The sequence below is a fragment of the Ranitomeya imitator genome, chromosome 2 (genome assembly GCF_032444005.1).
Source record: "Ranitomeya imitator isolate aRanImi1 chromosome 2, aRanImi1.pri, whole genome shotgun sequence".
In the NCBI taxonomy this organism is placed as follows: Eukaryota; Metazoa; Chordata; class Amphibia; order Anura; family Dendrobatidae; genus Ranitomeya; species Ranitomeya imitator.
In genome coordinates, this window is record NC_091283.1 from 467,512,707 (window position 1) to 467,533,765 (window position 21,059).

The 21,059-nt window shown below is 44.8% G+C and overlaps 1 protein-coding gene across 2 annotated transcripts; it reads left to right on the plus strand.

Annotated features, from left to right (window-relative positions):
• Positions 1-1,704: 1,704 nt before the first annotated feature.
• LOC138664486 (androgen-induced gene 1 protein-like) lies at positions 1,705-19,946 on the plus strand. Of its 2 annotated transcripts, none has more exons than XM_069751224.1 (6): positions 1,705-1,991; positions 12,568-12,708; positions 12,831-12,932; positions 13,989-14,104; positions 18,811-18,962; positions 19,314-19,657. In XM_069751224.1, exons 1-6 carry the CDS (start codon positions 1,842-1,844, stop codon positions 19,358-19,360), a joined length of 708 nt encoding a protein of 235 aa, XP_069607325.1. In that variant the 5' UTR covers positions 1,705-1,841; the 3' UTR covers positions 19,361-19,657. The 2 variants fall into 2 exon arrangements, with proteins under 2 accessions (XP_069607325.1, XP_069607326.1); XM_069751225.1 differs by lacking the exon at positions 1,705-1,991 and adding an exon at positions 4,936-5,175 and having other exon boundaries at positions 19,314-19,946.
• Positions 19,947-21,059: the final 1,113 nt, after the last annotated feature.

The following is a 21,059-nucleotide window of genomic DNA, read 5'->3' on the forward strand; positions in this document are numbered from 1 at the left end:
TTCTGCTATGGACCTTGCAGTGACTGATGATTCATGCAAGGAAAATTGACCTCCTGTTTCTACATAGAGCTTAGGATTCAGCTGGTCAATTTTTACTCATGCGACGTCATAGACCTAATGGGAAAAAGAAGAATTAACTGGGTAGAAAGGAAAAATCAGTGCTATATAATATGATGATTGCAAAATTTTAAGTGGATAAAAACTTTTATAACAAGCAGGTGGGAAGGAGGATTTAAATGACTGTCTCCACCATGATCCACTGAGCGCCTGTACTTGGTTTGAGCAGTGATTTTGTGCTGACAGATGATACAGGCCTGCATTGGCGTATAGGCAGAGACTTGTCAGTCACTGTCAGCGGGCAGAGAGAGGCCTGTACGACTAGTCAATAGCGCGGCTGAGTCTCAGCGGCTATGAAAAGTGTGTTTTTTTCCTAAACATCGCAGCGTTTCAGCTTCCCTATATGTTAAGATCTATGTAAAACAGATATCACATGTTGTTCACACCACTGGACTTGAGCAGTAGAAATGCGCGCTCCGGAGTAATGAACTGCAGGTTGCAATCTGGAGGTTTGACGGACGAATACAGGAATGTGGGTGAGGGGTAGTAACTAGGAATGAGCAAATAGCTTCAGATAACTCCTTATCTAAATATCTATAGCGCTTACCAAATGGCTGCATCGGGAACCCGGATACCTGGAGCGCTCCTGATATTCAGCTGTTTGGCGCCGCAGCTGCATGTGTCACAGCTGTGTGGCAGTCACAACCCATGCGTGGTGAACCTGTGTGTTGGGCTCTCCATGCATCCATGCATGTGCTGTGACAGTGACACAGCTGCGACACATGCATCTGTGGCGCCAAACAGCTGATTATCGGGAGCGCTCCAGGTATCCGGGTTCCCGGTGCAGCTATTCGCTCATCCCTAGTAGTAAATAGAAAAACCCGGCACTGTTCTTGTTTCTATTGCAAAAGGATCTCTGGACCCCAATGGGGTACTATAGCTCCAATAGCCACCTCCTTGGATGTATGGGGGGAATACACCCTGGAGCTCCAGAGCTGCGCCAATTCTCAGGCTATTTCCAACACATTTCTACCTGACCACAAATCCCAAAGACCTTAGATAAGTGGTGGTCCGATCGATGGTTCGGACGCAGCTGTCTCTCATACACTGGAGTGAAGGCTCTGCCGATAGCTCCTATGTACTCGGAGAGGGCCGCTACCGGACATGTCTGGAGACAGCTGGACAAAACTGATCGGACATGCCGGATCCGTATCTCCCCAGACATCATTTATCCGGGCCCCCCAAACATGAGACTGCCAGCCTGTTGGTATCACAGCGTTCAGCCGAATTTAGCCTAACGTGTATGGGGGCATAACGCGAACTGTCCTAATTGCTATAATTGCAAATGTGACAGGACAAGTAAATGTACCCCACAAATTATTCCAAATAGAGTTTTCTCGCCATTTGTTTGATTGTTCTTGTAAAATATTACCACAAAACTACCCATGCATGTACCCACTCATAACCACAAACTAATGTGACAGATAGCATTGCATTTACGAGCTTATTTTTCTATTAAGACAGGAAAGAAAATAAAGGGATTGTGACAATCATGGTCTCCACTAACATGGCCGCCGCCCCGGGAAGGTGGTGACATGTGACTGAAAACATTGTGGCCTCTAGTGTTTGTAATCTCTGTATTTGGTGTGTGACTGTGTGGACCTTGTACCCACATGTAAGAACACTGTGCTTCCGTGTAGTCGCCATCTGCCTGGGTCGCTCGCTGACGGCAGTGACACAAAGGGACGCCCTCCGTGTGCAGGCTCCTTGGGGTCCTCACCAAGATGGCGGCGCTGGGGATCGTCCTTCATGTGGGATTCTTGGCCTGGAATGTGTTCGCGGTATGGCAGAACCTGGAGGTGACTAGCTCACAGCTGAGCCATGGAGCCAATACATATGGAGGCAGGTGGAAGTACCTGACCTTCCTGAACCAGGTGAGCTATGGCTGGAGATAAGGAGCTGCCTCTCCATCAGCAGGATGAATGCTTGGAGCAGATGCAGCATACTCTAGCTTTGCTGCAGCTATGGAACTACAGAGCCCAGCATGTCAGAGGGTAGCACACTGCTCGATTAACCCTTTAATTCTGCACCCAGTTCTAATTCTTGCACTTCCATTTTTACTCCCCTAAGAGCCATTACTATTTTGCAGTCTACATATCTTTATGAGCGCTTGTTTTTTTGCCTTCTTTTTTTTTTACCATGCAACTTACTGAGAAATGGTAAAAAGAAAAGTCCAAATGAGGTGAAGTGGTGGAAATCCCGCCATTCCAGCATTGCTTTGGGGTTTTGTTCTTACAGCGTTGATTGTACGGTAAGGCCGCGGTCACACAGTCAGTATTGGGTCAGTATTTTCACCTCAGTATGTGTAAGCCAAAACCAGGAGTGGGTGATAAATCCAGAAGTGGTGATGACGTGTTTCTATTATACTTTTCCTCTGATTGTTGCGCTACATTTGGCTTACAAATAACGAACATGTGAACGTGGCCTTAAAAGGACTCTGTCGGCAAAGAATGACTGTTCAAACTAAACACTGCCGCTTGGTGCACCATGGCAATGGCGGGGCCAATCATTTCAAGAAGCACTCCCTCTCCCTTCAAAGTTTGTATCCTAATATACTGCAATCATCATATTATATAGTACTTTGTACTTACAATTGCTCTTTTTTTGCCTTCTACCTAGATAATGCTTCTCTTTTCTCTGCTCTATGTGGAAACAGTTAGCCTCTTGTCCATGCATTTATCATTCTCCCCCCTGCCCTTCTGCTATGGACGTTGCAGTGACTGATGTTTCATGCAGGGAAAATTGACCTCCTGTTTCTACATAGAGCTTAGGATTCAGCTGGTCAATTTTTACTCATGCGACGTCATAGACCTAATGGGAAAGAGAAGAATTAACTGTGTAGAAAGGAAAAATCAGTGCTATATAATATGATGATTGCAAAATTTTAAGTGGATAAAAACTTTTATAACAAGCAGGTGGGAAGGAGGATTTAAATGACTGTCTCCACCATGATCCACTGAGCGCCTGTACTTGGTTTGAGCAGTGATTTTGTGCTGACAGATGATACAGGCCTGCATTGGCGTATAGGCAGAGACTTGTCAGTCACTGTCAGCGGGCAGAGAGAGGCCTGTACGACTAGTCAATAGCGCGGCTGAGTCTCAGCGGCTATGAAAAGTGTGTTTTTTTTTTCCCTAAACATCGCAGCGTTTCAGAGACAGATATGCATGGCTGTGTTAATAGAGCCCGTGCCTGACACATGCTTTCCACGCTTTTGCAGCATGTGTCAGCTTCCCTTTACTTTAAGATCTATGGATAACAGATATCATATGTTGTTCACAGCACTGGACTCCAGCAGTAGAAATGCGCGCTCCGGAGGAATGAACTGCAGGTTGCAATCTGGAGGCTTCAGATAACTCCTTATCTAAATAGCTATAGCGCTTACCAAAGGGCTGCATCGGGAACCCGGATACCTGGAGCGCTCCCGATAATCAGCTTTTGGGGCCGCAGCTGCATGTGTCACAGCTGTGTGACAGTCACAACACATGTGTGGAGAACCTGTGTGTTGGCCTCTCCACGCATGTGCTGTGACAGTGACACGGCCGCGACACATGCAGCTGCGGCCCCAAACAGCTGATTATCGGGAGCGCTCCAGGTATCCGGGTTCCCGATGCAGCTATTCGCTCATCCCTAGTAGTAAATAGAAAAACCCGGCACTGTTCTTGTTTGTATTGCAAAAGGATCTCTGGACCCCAATGGGTTCTATACAGAGCCGGACTGGCAATTCTGGCAAATGTCAGAAGGGCCTGTCTGGTCGTGGGCCACCTTGTCTGCTATGTTGTTAACAGAATTGGTGTTCTCAAGATACCTATACTGTTAAGGCTACTTTCACACTAGCGTCTTCTGACAGATGTCGCAATGCATCGTTTTGGAGAAAAAATGCATCCTGAGTTGCCCGCAGGATGCGTTTTTTTCTCCATAGACTTGCATTAGCGACGCATTGCATGGCGACGGCCCCGTATCGACGGAAGTGTGAAAGTAGCCTTAGTAATATATCCCATCTGGCGCTTGAGGATGGGGATAGCATGGGCCTGTGTGATTTCAAATGCCAGGGCTGAAATTCAGGCCCAGTCCGTACCTGGTTCTATAGCTCCAATAGCCACCTCCTTGGATGTATGGGGGGAATACACCCTGGAGCTCCAGAGCTGCGCCAATTCTCAGGCTATTTCCAACACATTTCTACCTGACCACAAATCCCAAAGACCTTAGATAAGTGGTGGTCCGATCGATGGTTCGGACACAGCTGTCTCTCATACACTGGAGTGAAGGCTCTGCCGATAGCTCCTATGTACTCGGAGAGGGCCGCTACCGGACATGTCTGGAGACAGCTGGACAAAACTGATCGGACATGCCGGATCCGTATCTCCCCAGACATCATTTATCCGGGCCCCCCAAACATGAGACTGCCAGCCTGTTGGTATCACAGCGTTCAGCCGAATTTAGCCTAACGTGTATGGGGGCATAACGCGAACTGTCCTAATTGCTATAATTGCAAATGTGACAGGACAAGTAAATGTACCCCACAAATTATTCCAAATAGAGTTTTCTCGCCATTTGTTTGATTGTTCTTGTAAAATATTACCACAAAACTACCCATGCATGTACCCACTCATAACCACAAACTAATGTGACAGATAGCATTGCATTTACGAGCTTATTTTTCTATTAAGACAGGAAAGAAAATAAAGGGATTGTGTCAATCATGGTCTCCACTAACATGGCCGCCGCCCAGGGAAGGTGGAGACATGTGACTGAAAACATTTTGGCCTCTAGCGTTTGCAATCTCTGTATTTGGCGTGTGACTGTGTGGACCTTGTACCCACAGAACACTGTGCGTCCGTGTAGTCGCCATCTGCCTGGGTCGCTCGCTGACGGCAGTGACACAAAGGGACGCCCTCCGTATGCAGGCTCCTTGGGGTCCTCACCAAGATGGCGGCGCTGGGGATCGTCCTTCATGTGGGATTCTTGGCCTGGAATGTGTTCGCGGTATGGCAGAACCAGCTGAGCCATGGAGCCAATACATATGGAGGCAGGTGGAAGTACCTGACCTTCCTGAACCAGGTGAGCTATGGCTGGAGATAAGGAGCTGCCTCTCCATCAGCAGGATGAATGCTTGGAGCAGATGCAGCATACTCTAGTTTTGCTGCAGCTATGGAACTACAGAGCCCAGCATGTCAGAGGGTAGCACACTGCTCGATTAACCCTTTAATTCTGCACCCAGTTCTAATTCTTGCACTTCCATTTTGACTCCCCCAAGAGCCATTACTATTTTGCAGTCTACATATCTTTATGAGCGCTTGTTTTTTTGCCTTCTTTTTTTCACCATGCAACTTACTGAGAAATGGTAAAAAAAAAAAAGATCCAAATGAGGTGAAGTGGTGGAAATCCCGCCATTCCAGCATTGCTTTGGGGTTTTGTTCTTACAGCGTTGATTGTATGGTAAGGCCGCGGTCACACAGTCAGTATTTGGTCAGTATTTTACCTCAGTATTTGGTCAGTATTTTACCTCAGGATGTGTAAGCCAAAACCAGGAGTGAGTGATAAATGCAGAAGTGGTGCATATGTTTCTATTATACTTTTCCTTTGATTGATCCACTCCTGGTTTTGGCTTACAAATACTGATGTAAAATACTGAACGTGGCCTAAAAATTACATGGCAGTATGATCCTCCAGAGGGGTGCGATAGGGCGATGCCAAACATGTATAGCTGGGTTTTTTGTGGCATTCCTCGAGACAAAGAATAATCCAGTTTTTTGATACACTAAAATATAGTGTACAATATAAAAATTATTCAAAAACTGGATTTACACACATACCACCACCAAAAGATACCCTAGGGAGGTGCGTATCCCTATGGTACCCTGCATTTGCCCTACCTGTCAGCGGAGGTTGGCAACCTAGCCCCCGCTCATCAACAGCTCACCCTGCCAGCCACTTAACCAGAGGGGATCTGACTCTGACGTCCTGTATCATATGGACCTTATGCCTTGTACCTACCTTATGCCTTGTACCTACCTTATGCCTTGTACCTACCTTATGCCTTGTACCGACCTTATGCCTTGTACCGACCTTATGCCTTGTACCTACATTATGCCTTGTACCGACCTTATGCCTTGTACCGACCTTATGCCTTGTACCTGCCTTGTACCGACCTTATGCCTTGTACCGACCTTATGCCTTGTACCGACCTTATGCCTTGTACCGACCTTATGCCTTGTACCGACCTTATGCCTTGTACCTGCCTTGTACCGACCTTATGCCTTGTACCGACCTTATGCCTTGTACCGACCTTATGCCTTGTACCGACCTTATGCCTTGTACCGACCTTATGCCTTGTACCGACCTTATGCCTTGTACCGACCTTATGCCTTGTACCGACCTTATGCCTTGTACCGACGTTATGCCTTGTACCGACCTTATGCCTTGTACCGACCTTATGCCTTGTACTATTCCTCCTGATGAAGCTCAAGAGAAGGGAAACGCGTCGAGTGTAATGCGTGTTTGTTTTTGTTTTTTTTGGTCAATTGTTTCTTTATCACAATGTTGTCACAGACTAGTTATCATGGTTCTGCTGGTTTATACTGAACCCCTTATGTGGAGCTACTCTACCAATGCGTGCATTATATCTGTTATCTATTATACCTGAATATAAGGCACTTTATCTGATCAACGTACTTGGAGAGACAACTTTTGCAGCTCTGAGGAGGACCGTTATCTGTTCACTTATCACATGCAAAGTTCTTTTCTGATGATGCCGTTATATACTAATTACTATGGCTATGTAGCCTATACTGCACCTTATCTGTGAATATTCCACTTCTGCTGCACTGTGCATCGCTGTACATTAAGGTGCCACAATGGATCACAGCAGCACCTTATCCATCACCCTCTCACTATGACAAGTGACCTCCTCATTCAATAAGGGACAGCCGCTGATGAGCGGGGCGCCACTCTCGCTATACTCTAAGGCGCTTACCTCCGCTGCTAGGCAGTTTTAAAATAAGGGCAAATATACCATCAACACGTCTATATATTCCTAGTAGACTAATGATTGGACGCCAATATCTAAGATATACTAAATATCTTTGATATACCTCCTTGTTCCTCCTTTGTGCCACATTTTCTTCTTTCACTCCTACTCCACAAATAGGGATAGCAGGGTGAGCCGTCGATGAGCAGGAGCGCCATTGAGCAGGATCAAGGGTGCCAACCTCCGCTGACAGGTAGGGTAATTACAGGATACCATAGGGATAGACACCTCCCTAGGTATCTTTCCTAAGAGTCTTTTGATACTTTGGTGGTCGTATATGTGTAAATCATGTTTTTGAATAATTTTAATATTAAAAGCTATATTTTAGTGTATCAAAAACTGGAGTATTCCTTGTCTCGGTGATTTCCAATTTAGTATACTCAGACCTATGTTTTCATTTCCTGTGTTTTTTTTTTTTTTTTTTTTTTTTTTTTTTGTGTGGCATGAAACAATGATGGACTTTTTGGTTTGTGCTGCCATTTTCTGAGCCATTTTCGTTTTTGCCTTAATTGAGCTGTTAGGACAGGTATTTTTTTTTCTTGGTTCTTTTTATTGATACGATTTTAGAATAAATACACCATTTTCATCACTTTGAGGTAGGGTGTATTCACACTCATTTTCAATGCATTTATTTGTTTGTTTTTCATGCATTCAATTGAAGGGTAAAAGCACTGAAAAAATTGACATACTGCGGTTTAAAAAAAAAAAAAAAAAAAAACCCTCACCGCAGATCAAAAAATGAGGAAAAAAAACAGTTTGAACAAGATTTTAGAAATCTCAGTTCTTTTACTGCATTTTTTTCCCTTTTCTGCATGGAAAAACCACTGCAAAAAAATGCTACGTATGAACAAGTCCTTTTGGGGTTTTTTTTCAGCTGGGTTTTTTTTTTTTTTTTTGCTTTTGGTATGTCTTGTTTAAAATAAAGCTGCTTTATTTGTTTCTCTCTCTATTTGGCTTTGATTTTTTTGTTATTTATTTATACAATCATGTTCAGATTACAAGCATTTTTATTGTATTTTTCAGCTGCTCAAACTCCTCTCTTGATCCCCTCCATACGCGGGCAGTCCAGGGTTGTGGAGTCTGTAAGCCAAACCTCCGACGCCTCAATTTCCCTGACCCCTGACCCCACAGCACTGGTCACTACTGAGCATGTACATAAAGTGCAGGACAGATTCATCTCAACTAAGAGCCCAGATCCTTAGATCGGGAACAGAACAGACATTTATAGGAATTGCCAAACTGATATTACCCGACCTCTGCTCGCCTTGATAAGGTGTGGGTCCTTTTTGCGGTGTGTGCAGACTGCGGAGCTGGCAGAGATCACAATCTCGTGGGCAGAGGGGACTTTGCCTGTGGGTGACAGTGACTCAACGTTTTAAAGGTTGTGTTTATTGAGACGTAGTAAAATTGCCAGTTGTACCTACAGCAATTAACCCCACCGCCCTCTCACACATGTCGCTCTGGCGCTGCCAATTACATGTGTTTTCAGTAAGGACAGTGGCATAAGGTGCTGCCCATCACTTTTGCTAATGATTTATCTTCTACGACTGGGTATGATGAAATCAATTGCCTGATCCCAAAAGTGAGCACTGACTGTATAAAAATGTTTGCCCGTATTTATTGAGGTCCGGAGAGCCCCTTTAAGTTCAGTTGTTCTCCCTTCATACCGTGGATCCTTCCCCGCTGTAACTGGCAGATATATGGGATGTTTCAACTCTATTACATTTCTGGGGCAGAGTATATGGATCCCAATTTATCAAGAATGACGGATGCTTACACCTGTATCTAATCCTCTGGGGTGAGGCAGCAAAGAAACCTGCCAGAGCCGATGATTTGTGCCTTACTATCTGAGGTTGGGAGAATTTAAGGAATCTAAAGTGTTGGAAAAATCCATATGTCTGTCTTCATAGTGATGTGGTTAGGTAAGCCCCGAGTCCGCAGTTAGATAACAGTTTGTGGATGTGGGGAAATAAAGGATTTAGGAATGGCGCACATCCACCAGCCTATAAAGTGTAGGACCAATCTGCACCCCAGATATGTCTCTCTAATAAGTTCTCATACTCCATGAAATGCCAGTTCTGAATGGGAACAACCCAGTTGTCAAGTTTCCTGGAGGAATGACAGAGGGACAACACAGTGCAGAACTCTAAGGAAAGAATGCTTATGAGGAATACAAGTGTTAAGACGTATCAGGACACGTCACTGTTCCTCTTAATACAGTAATGTCAGTGCGTTCAACTACTAACATTTAACGTTATCACCTCCAACCGAGAGATCACACATCCACTACATGGTTGCACCTGGCTTCTCAGCGAGGACCCCACGAGTCTCTGCTCAATATCTGAATCTCAGGCAGGCCCTTTTGGTCTGCAGCATGGAGGTTGCTTCCGTGCCCTCACAATGACTGGCTGCCACACAACACTTTGCCATAATAAAACCCTCACTGAACTGTCAAATCTAGAATGGGGACATGTGTGGAAAAGGGCCGGATGGATCTACCTTGGACAGATATTTGTGACTGGGGCCTTAAGCCTTTTTAGACCTAAAAGACGTGCTAAACCTTCTAGTTATCTTTTTCGCTAACTACAATTTCGACATACCCTTCAGACCTTGTTCTTGGGTCCACCCCGTGTCCTGGGAGAATTCCTTTGTCCCAGGTGATACTGGATCTACCTGGATCTTTGCCAATATCCTGATTATATGCTCTTTTGCTGGCTGGAGCGCAGAGCCACTACATGACCTGACGAGAAGCAAGTGGGAGACCGACTTGGCACTGATAATCATTAGGTCGTGGGAACGGAGCCTTGGAAGCTCCTAAACAGGTTTCCTCTAATAATACTTAGAGAGTCACAATGTTCTATATTCTTCACCGTATGTATTACACCACAGCCAGAATACACAGGGTATAACCTGAATTCCTGGATTAGTGTCTGCAAATGTCACATGGGCCAGGGAACATGTTTTTCACTTTCTATGTGATTGCCCAGAGATTAGAGAATATTAGGTAGGCCTAAAGGTACCTTCACACTAAACGATATCGCTAGCGATCCGTGACGTTGCAGCGTCCTGGCTAGCGATATTGTTCAGTTTGACACGCAGCAGCGATCAGAATCCTGCTGTGATGTCGTTGGTCGGGGCTAGAAGGCCAGAACTTTATTTGGTCGCTGGCTCTCCCGCTGACATCATTGAATCGGCGTGTGTGACACCGATTCAGCGATGTCTTCGCTGGTAACCAGGGTAAAGGTACCTTCACACTAAACGACGCTGCAGCGATCCAGACAACGATCCGGATCGCTGCAGCGTCGCTGTTTGGTCGCTGGAGAGCTGTCACACAGACAGCTCTCCAGCGACCAACGATGCCGGTAACCAGGGTAAACATCAGGTTACTAAGCGCAGGGCCGCGCTTAGTAACCCGATGTTTACCCTGGTTACCATCCTAAAAGTAAAAAAAACAAATGCTACATACTTACCTTCCGCTGTCTGTCCTCCGGCGCTCTGCTTTCCTGCACTCACTGTGAGCACAGCGGCCGGAAAGCAGAGCGGTGACGTCACCGCTCTGCTTTCCGGCCGCTGTGCTCACAGCCAGTACAGAGAAGCAGAGCGCCGGGGACAGACAGCGGAAGGTAAGTATGAAGCGTTTGTTTTTTTTACTTTTAGGATGGTAACCAGGTTAAACATCGGGTTACTAAGCGCGGCCCTGCGCTTAGTAACCCGATGTTTACCCTGGTTACCGGCATCGTTGTTCGCTGGAGAGCTGTCTGTGTGACAGCTCTCCAGCGACCAAACAGCGACACTGCAGCGATCCGGATCGTTGTCTGGATCGCTGCAGCGTCGTTTAGTGTGAAGGTACCTTTAGTTGTTCAGTTCCTACACAACTGCATGGGTGTTCTATTTGTTGACCCTGAACAATAACAAAGGATTGTAGAAGAATCATTCCTGGCTGAAGTCCTATTTATGGCCGGAAATGTGTAGCTAGACATTGGATGTCATCAAGTCTATCAACCATCTTTCACTGGAAATTGGCGGTAAACCTGCTGGGTGGGGATAAGGTGGTGGCCAACCTGGATGAGGGCTTCCCGGGTCGCATTTTCTTCTATGTGGTCTTCGAACCTGCCCTTTACCAACCTACAAGTGCTTCTCACTAAATTAGAATATCATCAGAAAGTTAATTTATTTCAATTCTTTATTACAAAAAGTGAAACTCGTAGATCACTCTGTTTTGTATAACATATTTCAAGTATTTATTTCTGTTAATGTTGGTGATAATGGTTTACAGCCAATGAAAACCCAAAAGTCATTATCTCAGTGAGGCCCCTTTCACACATCAGTTTTTTGCCATCAGTCACAATCAGTCGAATTTTGAAAAAAACAGATCCGTTGCAGATAGTGAAAAACTGATGCGACGGATCAGTTTTTTTTTTTTATGGATCCGACTAGCTTATCCGGCTAATTGGATCCTAAAAAAATTGGAGCATGCTCAGTTAAAAAAAAAAAAAACAGAATCCATTGTCAGATTCCGTCATTTGACGGATCCAGCGCCATAGGCTTCCATTCTAGCAAACGACGGATTCGGCGCTGTCCACGTTTTTTCGACACACAAAAAACATTACTTTGTCCATTGTCTCCGGCCGCCGGACAAATAATTTTCAGCGAATCCAGCGAATGATGGATGAAATGTGAGGCAATCCGTCGCTAATACAAGTCTATGAGAAAAAAACAGATCCAGCGGCATCAGTCGCCGGATCTGTTTTTCAGAATTTGACGGATTGCGACTGATGGCAAAAAACTGATGTGTGAAAGGGGCCTAAATTAGAATTCTTTTATAACACCCAATTGGAAAATGATTTTAAAATCCGAAATGTTGGCCTACTGATATGTATGTTCAGTAAATGCACTCAATACTTGGTTGGGGCTCCTTTTGCATCAATTACTGCATCAATGTGGCGTGGCATGGAGGTGATCAGCCTGTGGCACTGCTGAGGGGTTATGGAAGCCCAGGTTGCTTTGATAGCAGCCTTCAGCTCATCTGCATTGTTGGGTCTGGTGTCTCATCTTCCTCTTGACAATACCCCATACCCTACTTTTTGATAATATTCTAATTTAGTGAGAAGCACTTGTATCTCACAAGATAGAAATACGTAGATAAGCAGCAATGACTATTGTACATTATATTTTATTGGGATGTTTTTCCATTTGTGGGCAGAACCCACTTAGGTAGGCTTTTACATCCTTTTATATATCATCAATAACTATCTTGAGGATGGCGACATGTCTTGCTCTGTCAGTAATGTGGAGGTGGCCATGCCTGCATGGCTCTCTATTCCTCACCATCAGACGTAGATGTATACATCAGCATAGATCCATGGCAGATACATGGATGTCTGCTGCATTTTATTTTTTCCGTTATTGTAATGTCTCCCCAGGTCCTCCAGACGACGTTCTTTGGTGTTTGCCTACTGTGTGATCTCCTCCAGCTCTGCCTCTCCAATCGGAACCGGTTCTGCTCCGTTCTGACACGGGTAAAGGACTGCATCTTTGCTGCACTGGCATTCCCAGTTGGCGTGGTAAGTTTGACACATTTCACACTTCTATTAAATTGTCCCCAAGGTGGCGCGCTCTCTCAGCAGGATCTGCACTGTTCAGGCATTCCATTTTTAATATATATATATTTTTTTTCCTTTTCCAGTTTGTATTTACTTCATTCTGGAGTATTTATGCCTATGACCGGGAGCTGGTCTACCCCAAAGAACTGGACCGCATCATTCCTCAGTGGCTTAACCATGCCATGGTAAGAGTATCCTATGAATTCTCCTTTTGGTGCGGCTTTTTATTTATTTTACTTGTATTGCGCCATCACATTCCACCGCGTTGTACATCACTGTCCCAATTATGGCTCACATTCTAGATTCCCTATCAATATGACTTTGGGAGAAAGCCTGACTCTAGCTTTTGCCATAAAATGAGGGAAAGTAGATGGGACAGCACTGCAGAAGATGTCAGCACTGTAAATGCAACTGGAAACATATAAGTTAATAATCCAGAATACGTTACTATCTGACACCTATCCTTTTCTATTGATTTTGGGGAAAGGAATTTTGTCATATCTATTCTGTGTTGATCTCTAGTAAAGAAAAAATGATCCTTTTAAGAAGTTTTCCTGTCTCCTACAGTGCTGGCACATTGCTGGATATGCCGTTGGCACATATCCTGAGAATTAAGGGGATAATAGGGAGGCTGTGCTATGTACCGTTGTGTTGCCTTCCTTTCTTTTCTTTTCTTTTCCCCCCTCCACCTGACTGTATTGGGGACCGCACTGCATCTCCCTAATGAGAGATACAGAGATCGGACCCCCACCATTCATACACTATATTTATACGCCATCACTTTATCATAAAGTATCTGACAGGTTATAGCTAAACCTCACAGTGACGGTAGTGGAAGTATATCATTAGTTTTCCCTTTTCAGTCTTGTGGTCCAGTGACAGTCTAGCTTATACTGGAGTTCCATGTCTAATGACCAGATTTACTGGATTATTGGGTGACCAAGTAATGGAATTTTGCTGCATATTATTATATTGTTGATATCATCATAAACACAATTCCTGATGGAGCCATTATGGTAGCACATGGAGACTTGTAATGCAATAGCATTTGCTTAAGATTTAGGTGAAGCACAGGGTAATGGGTGTATTAGGCGACTCAACACCCTCATGCCCCACTTCATCTAAGGCGGGGTTCCCAAAGAGGGGAGCATATCAATATGTTCCCTTTGGGGTAATCTGGTCATAGACGCATGTAGCCCTGTGTGATGTCTTGCTCCTTGTTATCCCCTTTCTCTTTACAGCATACATTCATCCTTCCGCTTATACTTATCGAGCTTGTTACATGTTCACACCAATACCCGAGCAAGAAGAGTGGCCTTGCTGTCCTGGTAGGCTTCGGGGTTGCGTATCTGTCATGGTAAGTGGTTCTTTTCTACTAATTAGGTGGTCCGGGATTAGAAAACTAGGGCTTTTCTCAGACACAATAGAGTGGAGTACAGTTATTACTGATCATTACTGAAATCTGACATGTCACAGTAACATGTTAGGAGTTTAACACATTGGGGATCTGGGTGCTGAAACACTGACCTTAATCAAAGGTGTTGAATTACCCAATAAAAGTGATTTTCTGGGACTTTAATATTGATGGTCTATCCTTGGGATAGGTCCTCAATGTCTGGTCTGTGGGGGGTGCGACTTCCAGCACCCTGGCCGATCAGTTTTTCCCAGTGTCTGTGGTGGTTGTGCCCTATTGATTTGAATAGCAAAATAAATGAAGTGCACTCTGCTAATGCGGAGGTGCAGGCTGATCTTGGGTAAGCCGAAAAGATCAAACTCGGAGAGAAAACAGCTGCACTCAATAAATGGTTTAGGTTGCAAAAAAGTTATGCGTGTTCATTACATGTGCAGGGAAAACACCACAGAGAGTTGAGACATTGAAGGTAAGGTTAAGTTTCGTCCCTTCTCGGGTCTTTGTCAAACCTCACTGAAAGGTAGACGAGACTTGTTTGGAGAAGAAAAAAGAAATTAATTCCCTGCTGGGGCTCTTGCGTCAGTGTGGTTGATGGGTGGTGTGCCCTACGCCATCTGCGGTGGCGGCAGATGTGCAATACCCAACCGCAGACACTATATATTCGACGGAGGTGTGCTGTGCATAACTCAGGAAGTGCACCCGACAGTGCTGGGGAGTCCATAAGCCAGACCTCCAACTACTCAATTTCCCTGAATGCACAGCGCTGTCTCACTACTGAGTATGTACATAAAGTGCAGCACAGATTCATCTCAACTAAAAGTCAAGATTCTTAGGTCGGGAAAAGAACAGACATTTATAGCACATTTCATAACTTTCCCCAATTTTTATTAAAAAATATTCAGCACATCCTGCACTGAACTACTGAATCCAATGTATTATATATTTAGGAGTCGGTTCATTTTATACCGACTCCACCAAAATGGACACAGACTCCATGACTCCGACTCCACAGCCCTGCCCACACCGGGACCAACATGATGATTATGCTCCTTCATTTTGGTATGCTCTCCTCAGAGCGGAGTGGTGGATGGCTCACAGAAAGCCCATACACAGTTATCTCTGTGATAGGCGGTGCCAAAGGGGCACAATGCTTGGCTGAACGCTTATACCCCTTCATTTCAGCGATCAGTTAAAAGCTTCATGAAATTAAAGTAACAGTATAAAGGGAAACGTCTGCCAGCTTGTGTACACATGTATCATAGAAAATATTAAAAATCCTTGAGGTCCCTCATCCCCTCTCCCTTTTTTCTTTCATCTACCATTTGTCCTGAGGCGGAACCAGCTAGCACTCAACCCTGTCTTTATGTAAAATGGCAGTAACAGAGATGTGAAGCAGATTAATTAAAATGGGAGGATTCCTTATTATGTCCAGGTGACTGAAGAGGATGAGTATTGTCCATAGAGAGAGACAGGAAAAGGTAATTAGGATCTAAGTGAATCAACGAAGATCTGACACCTTTTACAAATAGCCATGGTCACTGCTGTTACAATAAACCAGCAGACAGTATGGCTCCGTAAGAAAATATAGAATATTGGAATTTCTATCCATCCGATATTAATGAGATGTACGTTTTCAAAACTTGGATAACTAGTCAAAAATAGACACATTTTCTCTTGATAATAAGCCCCACCAAAAGGCCTAAAATCCATAGGGGTCATATAGCCACCAGCAGCGAGGCCGTGTATGGTCTCTAAGCCTAGATAAAATCCCAATACAAAAGATTATCGTATTTTCCCGCGTATAAGACGACTTTTTAACCCCTAAAAATCTACCCAAAAGTCGGGGGTCGTTTTATATGCCTGGTGCAGGGAGCGATCCTGGATGGTTCCCAGGGTCTGGAGGAGAGGAGACTCTCCTTCATGCCCTGGGATCCATATTAATGTAAAAAATAAAGAATAAAAATAAAAAATATGGATATACTCACCCCTCCGACGGACCCTGGCTCTCAGCGGTGCAAGCGCCTGCCTTTGTTCCTAAGAATACAGTGAGTGAAGGACCTTCGATGACGTCCCGGTCACGTGAGTTTGCATCTCGGCTTTGGGAAAATGGCCGCCGCGATCTCTAATGCGCACGCGCGTCATCCCGCGGCCATTTTCCTGAAGCCCCGTGCAGCAGAGCACTCGATCTGTGCACGCACGGCCCCAGGAAGATGGCCGCCCCCACCGACGAAAGGGATGACAGCGCAGATCGCGCGCTGCTTGTTCACCACTACGCCACCAACGTAAAGCTAAGGAAGAACCAGCGATGTCACCACGCCCTCCCGACCTGACCAGCCTGATTGACAGGCGAAAACGGCGACTTTGGTAAGTTATTTCTCAGCATAGGTGGGGAATCGGGGTACACTACATACACTATAGGAACACACAGCGCAGGCCCTATTTAACAGTATTTATAGCTCAATCTCAAAAAATGGGGTGACAGGTTCCCTTTAAGACGGAAAGACCCACAAACAAGCAAGACCTGAAGGCTGCGGCTGTAAAGGCCTGGCAAAGCATTAAGAAGGAGGAAACCCAGCGTTTGGTGATGTCCATGGGTTCCAGACTTAAGGCAGTGATTGCCTCCAAAGGATTTGCAACAAAATATTGAAAATAAAAATATTTTGTTTGGGTTATGTTTATCTGTCCAATTACTTTTGACCTCCTAAAATGTGGAGTGTTTGTAAAGAAATGTGTACAATTCCTACATTTTCTATCAGATATTTTTGTTCAACCCTTCAAATTAAACGTTACAATCTGCACTTGAATTCTGTTGTAGAGGTTTCATTTCAAATCCAATGTGGTGGCATGCAGAGCCCAACTCGCGAAAATTGTCACTGTCCAAATATTTCTGGCCCTAACTGTGTGTATATATATATATATATATATATATATATGTATATGTATATGTATATATATGTATATATATGTATATGTATATGTATATGTATATGTATATGTATATGTATATGTATATGTATATGTATATGTATATATATATATATATATATATATATATATATATATATATATATATATATATATATATATATTAGATTGTGGCCCGATTCTAACGCATCGGGTATTCTAGAATATGCATGTCCCCGTAGTATATGGACAATGATGATTCCAGAATTCGCGGCAGATTATGCCCATCGCTGATTGGTCGAGGCAACCTTTATGACATCGTCGCCATGGCAACCATTATGACATCTACGTCGATACTGTGCCCGTCGCTGAATCAGAAACGTGGGATTTCTACGTCCTTTGACATCATCGTCGCTGATTGGTCTAACGCATCGGGTATTCTAGAATATGCATGTCCCCGTAGTATATGGACAATGATGATTCCAGAATTCGCGGCAGACTGTGCCCGTCGCTGATTGGTCGAGGCAACCTTTATGACATCATCGTCGCCATGGCAACCATTATGACATCATCGTCGCTGTGCCCGTTGCTGATTGGTCGAGGCAACCTTTATGACATCATCGTCGCCATGGCAACCATTATGACATAATCGTCACTGTGCCCGTTGCTGGCGGCCTCGACCAATCAGACGCGGGATTTCTACGTCCTTTATGACATCGTCGCTGTGCCCGTTGCTGATTGGTTGAGGCCGCTAGGCCTCGACCAATCAGAGACGCGGGATTTCTACGTCGATGCTGTGCCGGTCTCTGATTGGTCGAGGCCTGGCGGCTTCGACCAATCAGAGAGCCAGGATTTCCAGGACAGACAGACGGAAAAACCCTTAGACAATTATATATATACTAGATTGTGGCCCGATTCTAACGCATCGGGTATTCTAGAATATGCATATCCCCGTAGTATATGGACAATGATGATTCCAGAATTCGCGGCAGACTGTGCCCGTCGCTGATTGGTCGAGGCAACCTTTATGACATCGTCACCATGGCAACCATTATGACATCATCGTCGCTGTGCCCGTTGCTGATTGGTCGAGGCCTGGCGGCCTCGACCAATCAGACGTGGGATTTCTACGTCCTTTATGACATCATCGTCGCTGTGCCCGTTGCTGATTGGTCGAGGCCTGGCGGCCTCGACCAATCAGAGAGCCGGGATTTCCAGGACAGACAGACAGACAGACAGACGGAAAAACCCTTAGACAATTATATATATAGATATAATTATATTTTTTTTTAATGATTCATTGTGCCAATCATGGGGAAAGAGGATGTTGAAGCCATATGCAAATCATGCTGGCAGGTGCACTGGGGGCGTGTGCATACACATGCTTCCAGGTGCATTGACACTCCCCCAGTGCACTTTCAGCCTGATTGGCATATGGTTTCTGCATTAGATTTCTCATGAATGGCACATCAGATCGGTACAAAAAAGGCCTAATTTTTTAACTGGGGGACAATTGGCTGTACAGTCATGCCACCACCTCCATATGTAACATGCTGACAGGTAGCACCGGACAGGAGGGTGACTTCAAGGAGACATGTTAAACATGCTGAGTAATTGATTAATGTGGTACGCTAGAATGATGCAGAACTTTATATTATACAGTGACCGTTTTATGGGGAAGATCTGGGGATCCAGTTGATGGTGGTCCGTGCATATAAAGTATTAATATCCTCTTGTCTTATGTGCAGGGTGTACTGGGTGCATTATGCCGCCGATATCTGGGTGTATCCCATCCTGGCTAAGCTGGATGCAGTAGGGATGCTCATTTTCTTCGCATCATCATTCCTAATTATGCTCACGTTGTACTTTATCGGAGAGTGGCTGACAAGGCTGCGCTGGGGTAAGTACTTCTACGTTTTACGCCGCGCCTCATTCACAACTTACATATTCAGTGTTTATTAATGGTCAAATATTGGGACTATAAGAGGTGAAATGAAGCCAATAGGATTGCTCTATTAACTCCTGATTTTCCTAAGGAAATATAATTTAGATCTAACTATGGAAAAATATCTAAACTGCCCCCATTGCACGTATTTTGGGAGAGGTAGTCCTTTATACAGATGCCTGGGCCATCCCAGTGCTGATAAATGGCCAGAAAGGCTTACAGAAAACATAGTCCTAATAGTTGCCTATTTTGATTCACTACCTTGTTCTGACATCAATACTTTACTTCTCGCTGCTTGTTCCACAGGCTCCGGACGTCCCTCCAAAAAGAAGAAGAAAAAGAAGAGCAACTAAAGTTAAAAGTCCGGATTCAGGACCAACAAACAGTTTTGTTTTTGCTTTCCTCTTAATTGAACAAGGAACCCTTTTCCTTTAATCGGAGGAGGGAAGGAAAACAGCAGAAGAATCATTGTAATGCTGATGGCTCCAGGTCCCCCCTCTCTGCAGATCCAGCTGAGAGGAGCTCTCTGGCTCCACCTAGTGGTCCACAGCTTGCATCACGGACGATGCTACCCGCTAACTCATTGGCACTAATGGTTTTCCCCTTCTATCTCCCTTCCAAATTTACATTGAGAATGAAATGAAAACTCCAAATATTGTTTTTTTTTGTTTGTTTTTTTTCCTCTTGCTGTTTTTTAATTTTATGTTTACATACAGGAGACATGGCTTTACCAAGCAGGAATGTACTGTAAGCTGGTCCTAGTTCCTGCCTTAATCTGTGGCCTCGCAGCAGCCTATGCACAAAGGAATTCTGGGTTATGGCTTGCTGCATGGCTATGGGACTGTGGAGGTTTAATGCTACATTGTTATTATAATTTGTATTTTTTTAATTGTGCATCATAGGACCGTGGACTGTACAATATTCTGTATATTTGCTCTCATTGATCCTACATTTCTTTCCCTGTGGGCCTCTTGATGTTACAGGTCCCAGAGTGATGGTTTTGCATTTCATTAGAGGAAGGCCGTGCACACAGAAATATCACTGGTGACTTGTAGGGGTGCTGTATGTGTGGCACAATTTCACAAGGACTTGGGAAAGCTACAGAGCCAAGAACAAGAAAACTGCGGGCCAACAATATGGACACTCCTGGCTTGTTGGTGCGCTCTCGCTCTTTTCACCAGCCATTCGAGGAGGCTGTTCAACACGAAGCATTCAGACACGACATTTACTGCCTATAGACAGCTCTCTCCAGCGACCAACGATCAGGGGAAAGACTTCGGCATCGTTAAAACTGTCTTCAATGATGCCGAAGTCCCCCTGCAGCACCCGGGTAACCAGGGTAAACATTGGGTTACTAAGTGCAGGGCCGCGCTTAGTAACCCGATATTTACCCTGGTTACCATTGTAAAAGTAAAAAAAAAAAACACTACATACTCACATTCCGATGTCTGTCACGTCCCCCGCTGTCAGCTTCCCGCGCTGACTGTGTCAGCGCCGGCCGTAAAGCAGAGCACAGCGGTGATGTCACCGCTGTGCTCTGCTTTACGGCCAGCACTGACAGTCAGTGCAGGGAAGCTGACGCCGGGGGACGTGACAGACATCGGAATGTGAGTATGTAGTGTTTTTTTTTACTTTTACAATGGTAACCAGCGTAAATATCGGGTTACTAAGCGCGGCCCTGCGCTTAGTAACCCGATATTTACCCTGGTTACAAGTGAACACATCGCTGGATCGGCGTCACACATGCCGATCCAGCGATGACAGCGGGTGATCAGCGACCAAAAAAAGGTCCTGATCATTCCCCAACGATCTCCCAGCAGGGGCCTGATCGTTGGTCGCTGTCACACATAACGAGATCGTTAGCGGGATCGTTGCTACGTCACAAAAAGCGTGACGTTGCAACAATATCGTTAACGATATCGTTATGTGTGAAGGTACCTTATGGCTCTGTTCACATGTCCAGTAGTAATCAGAGTGGATCAGCAGCAATCTGCCGACAAAGTTGAGCAGAAAATGTTTTTGTCCAGCTAAAAATAGCTGATTTCAACTGGA

What these genes read in the sequence shown, in the direction of transcription:
- LOC138664486 (XM_069751224.1), top strand. Translation starts at nt 1,842, where the DNA reads ATGGCGGCGCTGGGGATCGTCCTTCATGTGGGATTCTTGGCCTGGAAT. An exon ending in TGGCATTCCCAGTTGGCGTG is followed by an intron (nt 12,709 to 12,830) that starts GTAAGTTTGACA and finishes TTCCTTTTCCAG; the next exon opens with TTTGTATTTACTTCATTCTG. An exon ending in AGTGGCTTAACCATGCCATG is followed by an intron (nt 12,933 to 13,988) that starts GTAAGAGTATCC and finishes TTCTCTTTACAG; the next exon opens with CATACATTCATCCTTCCGCT.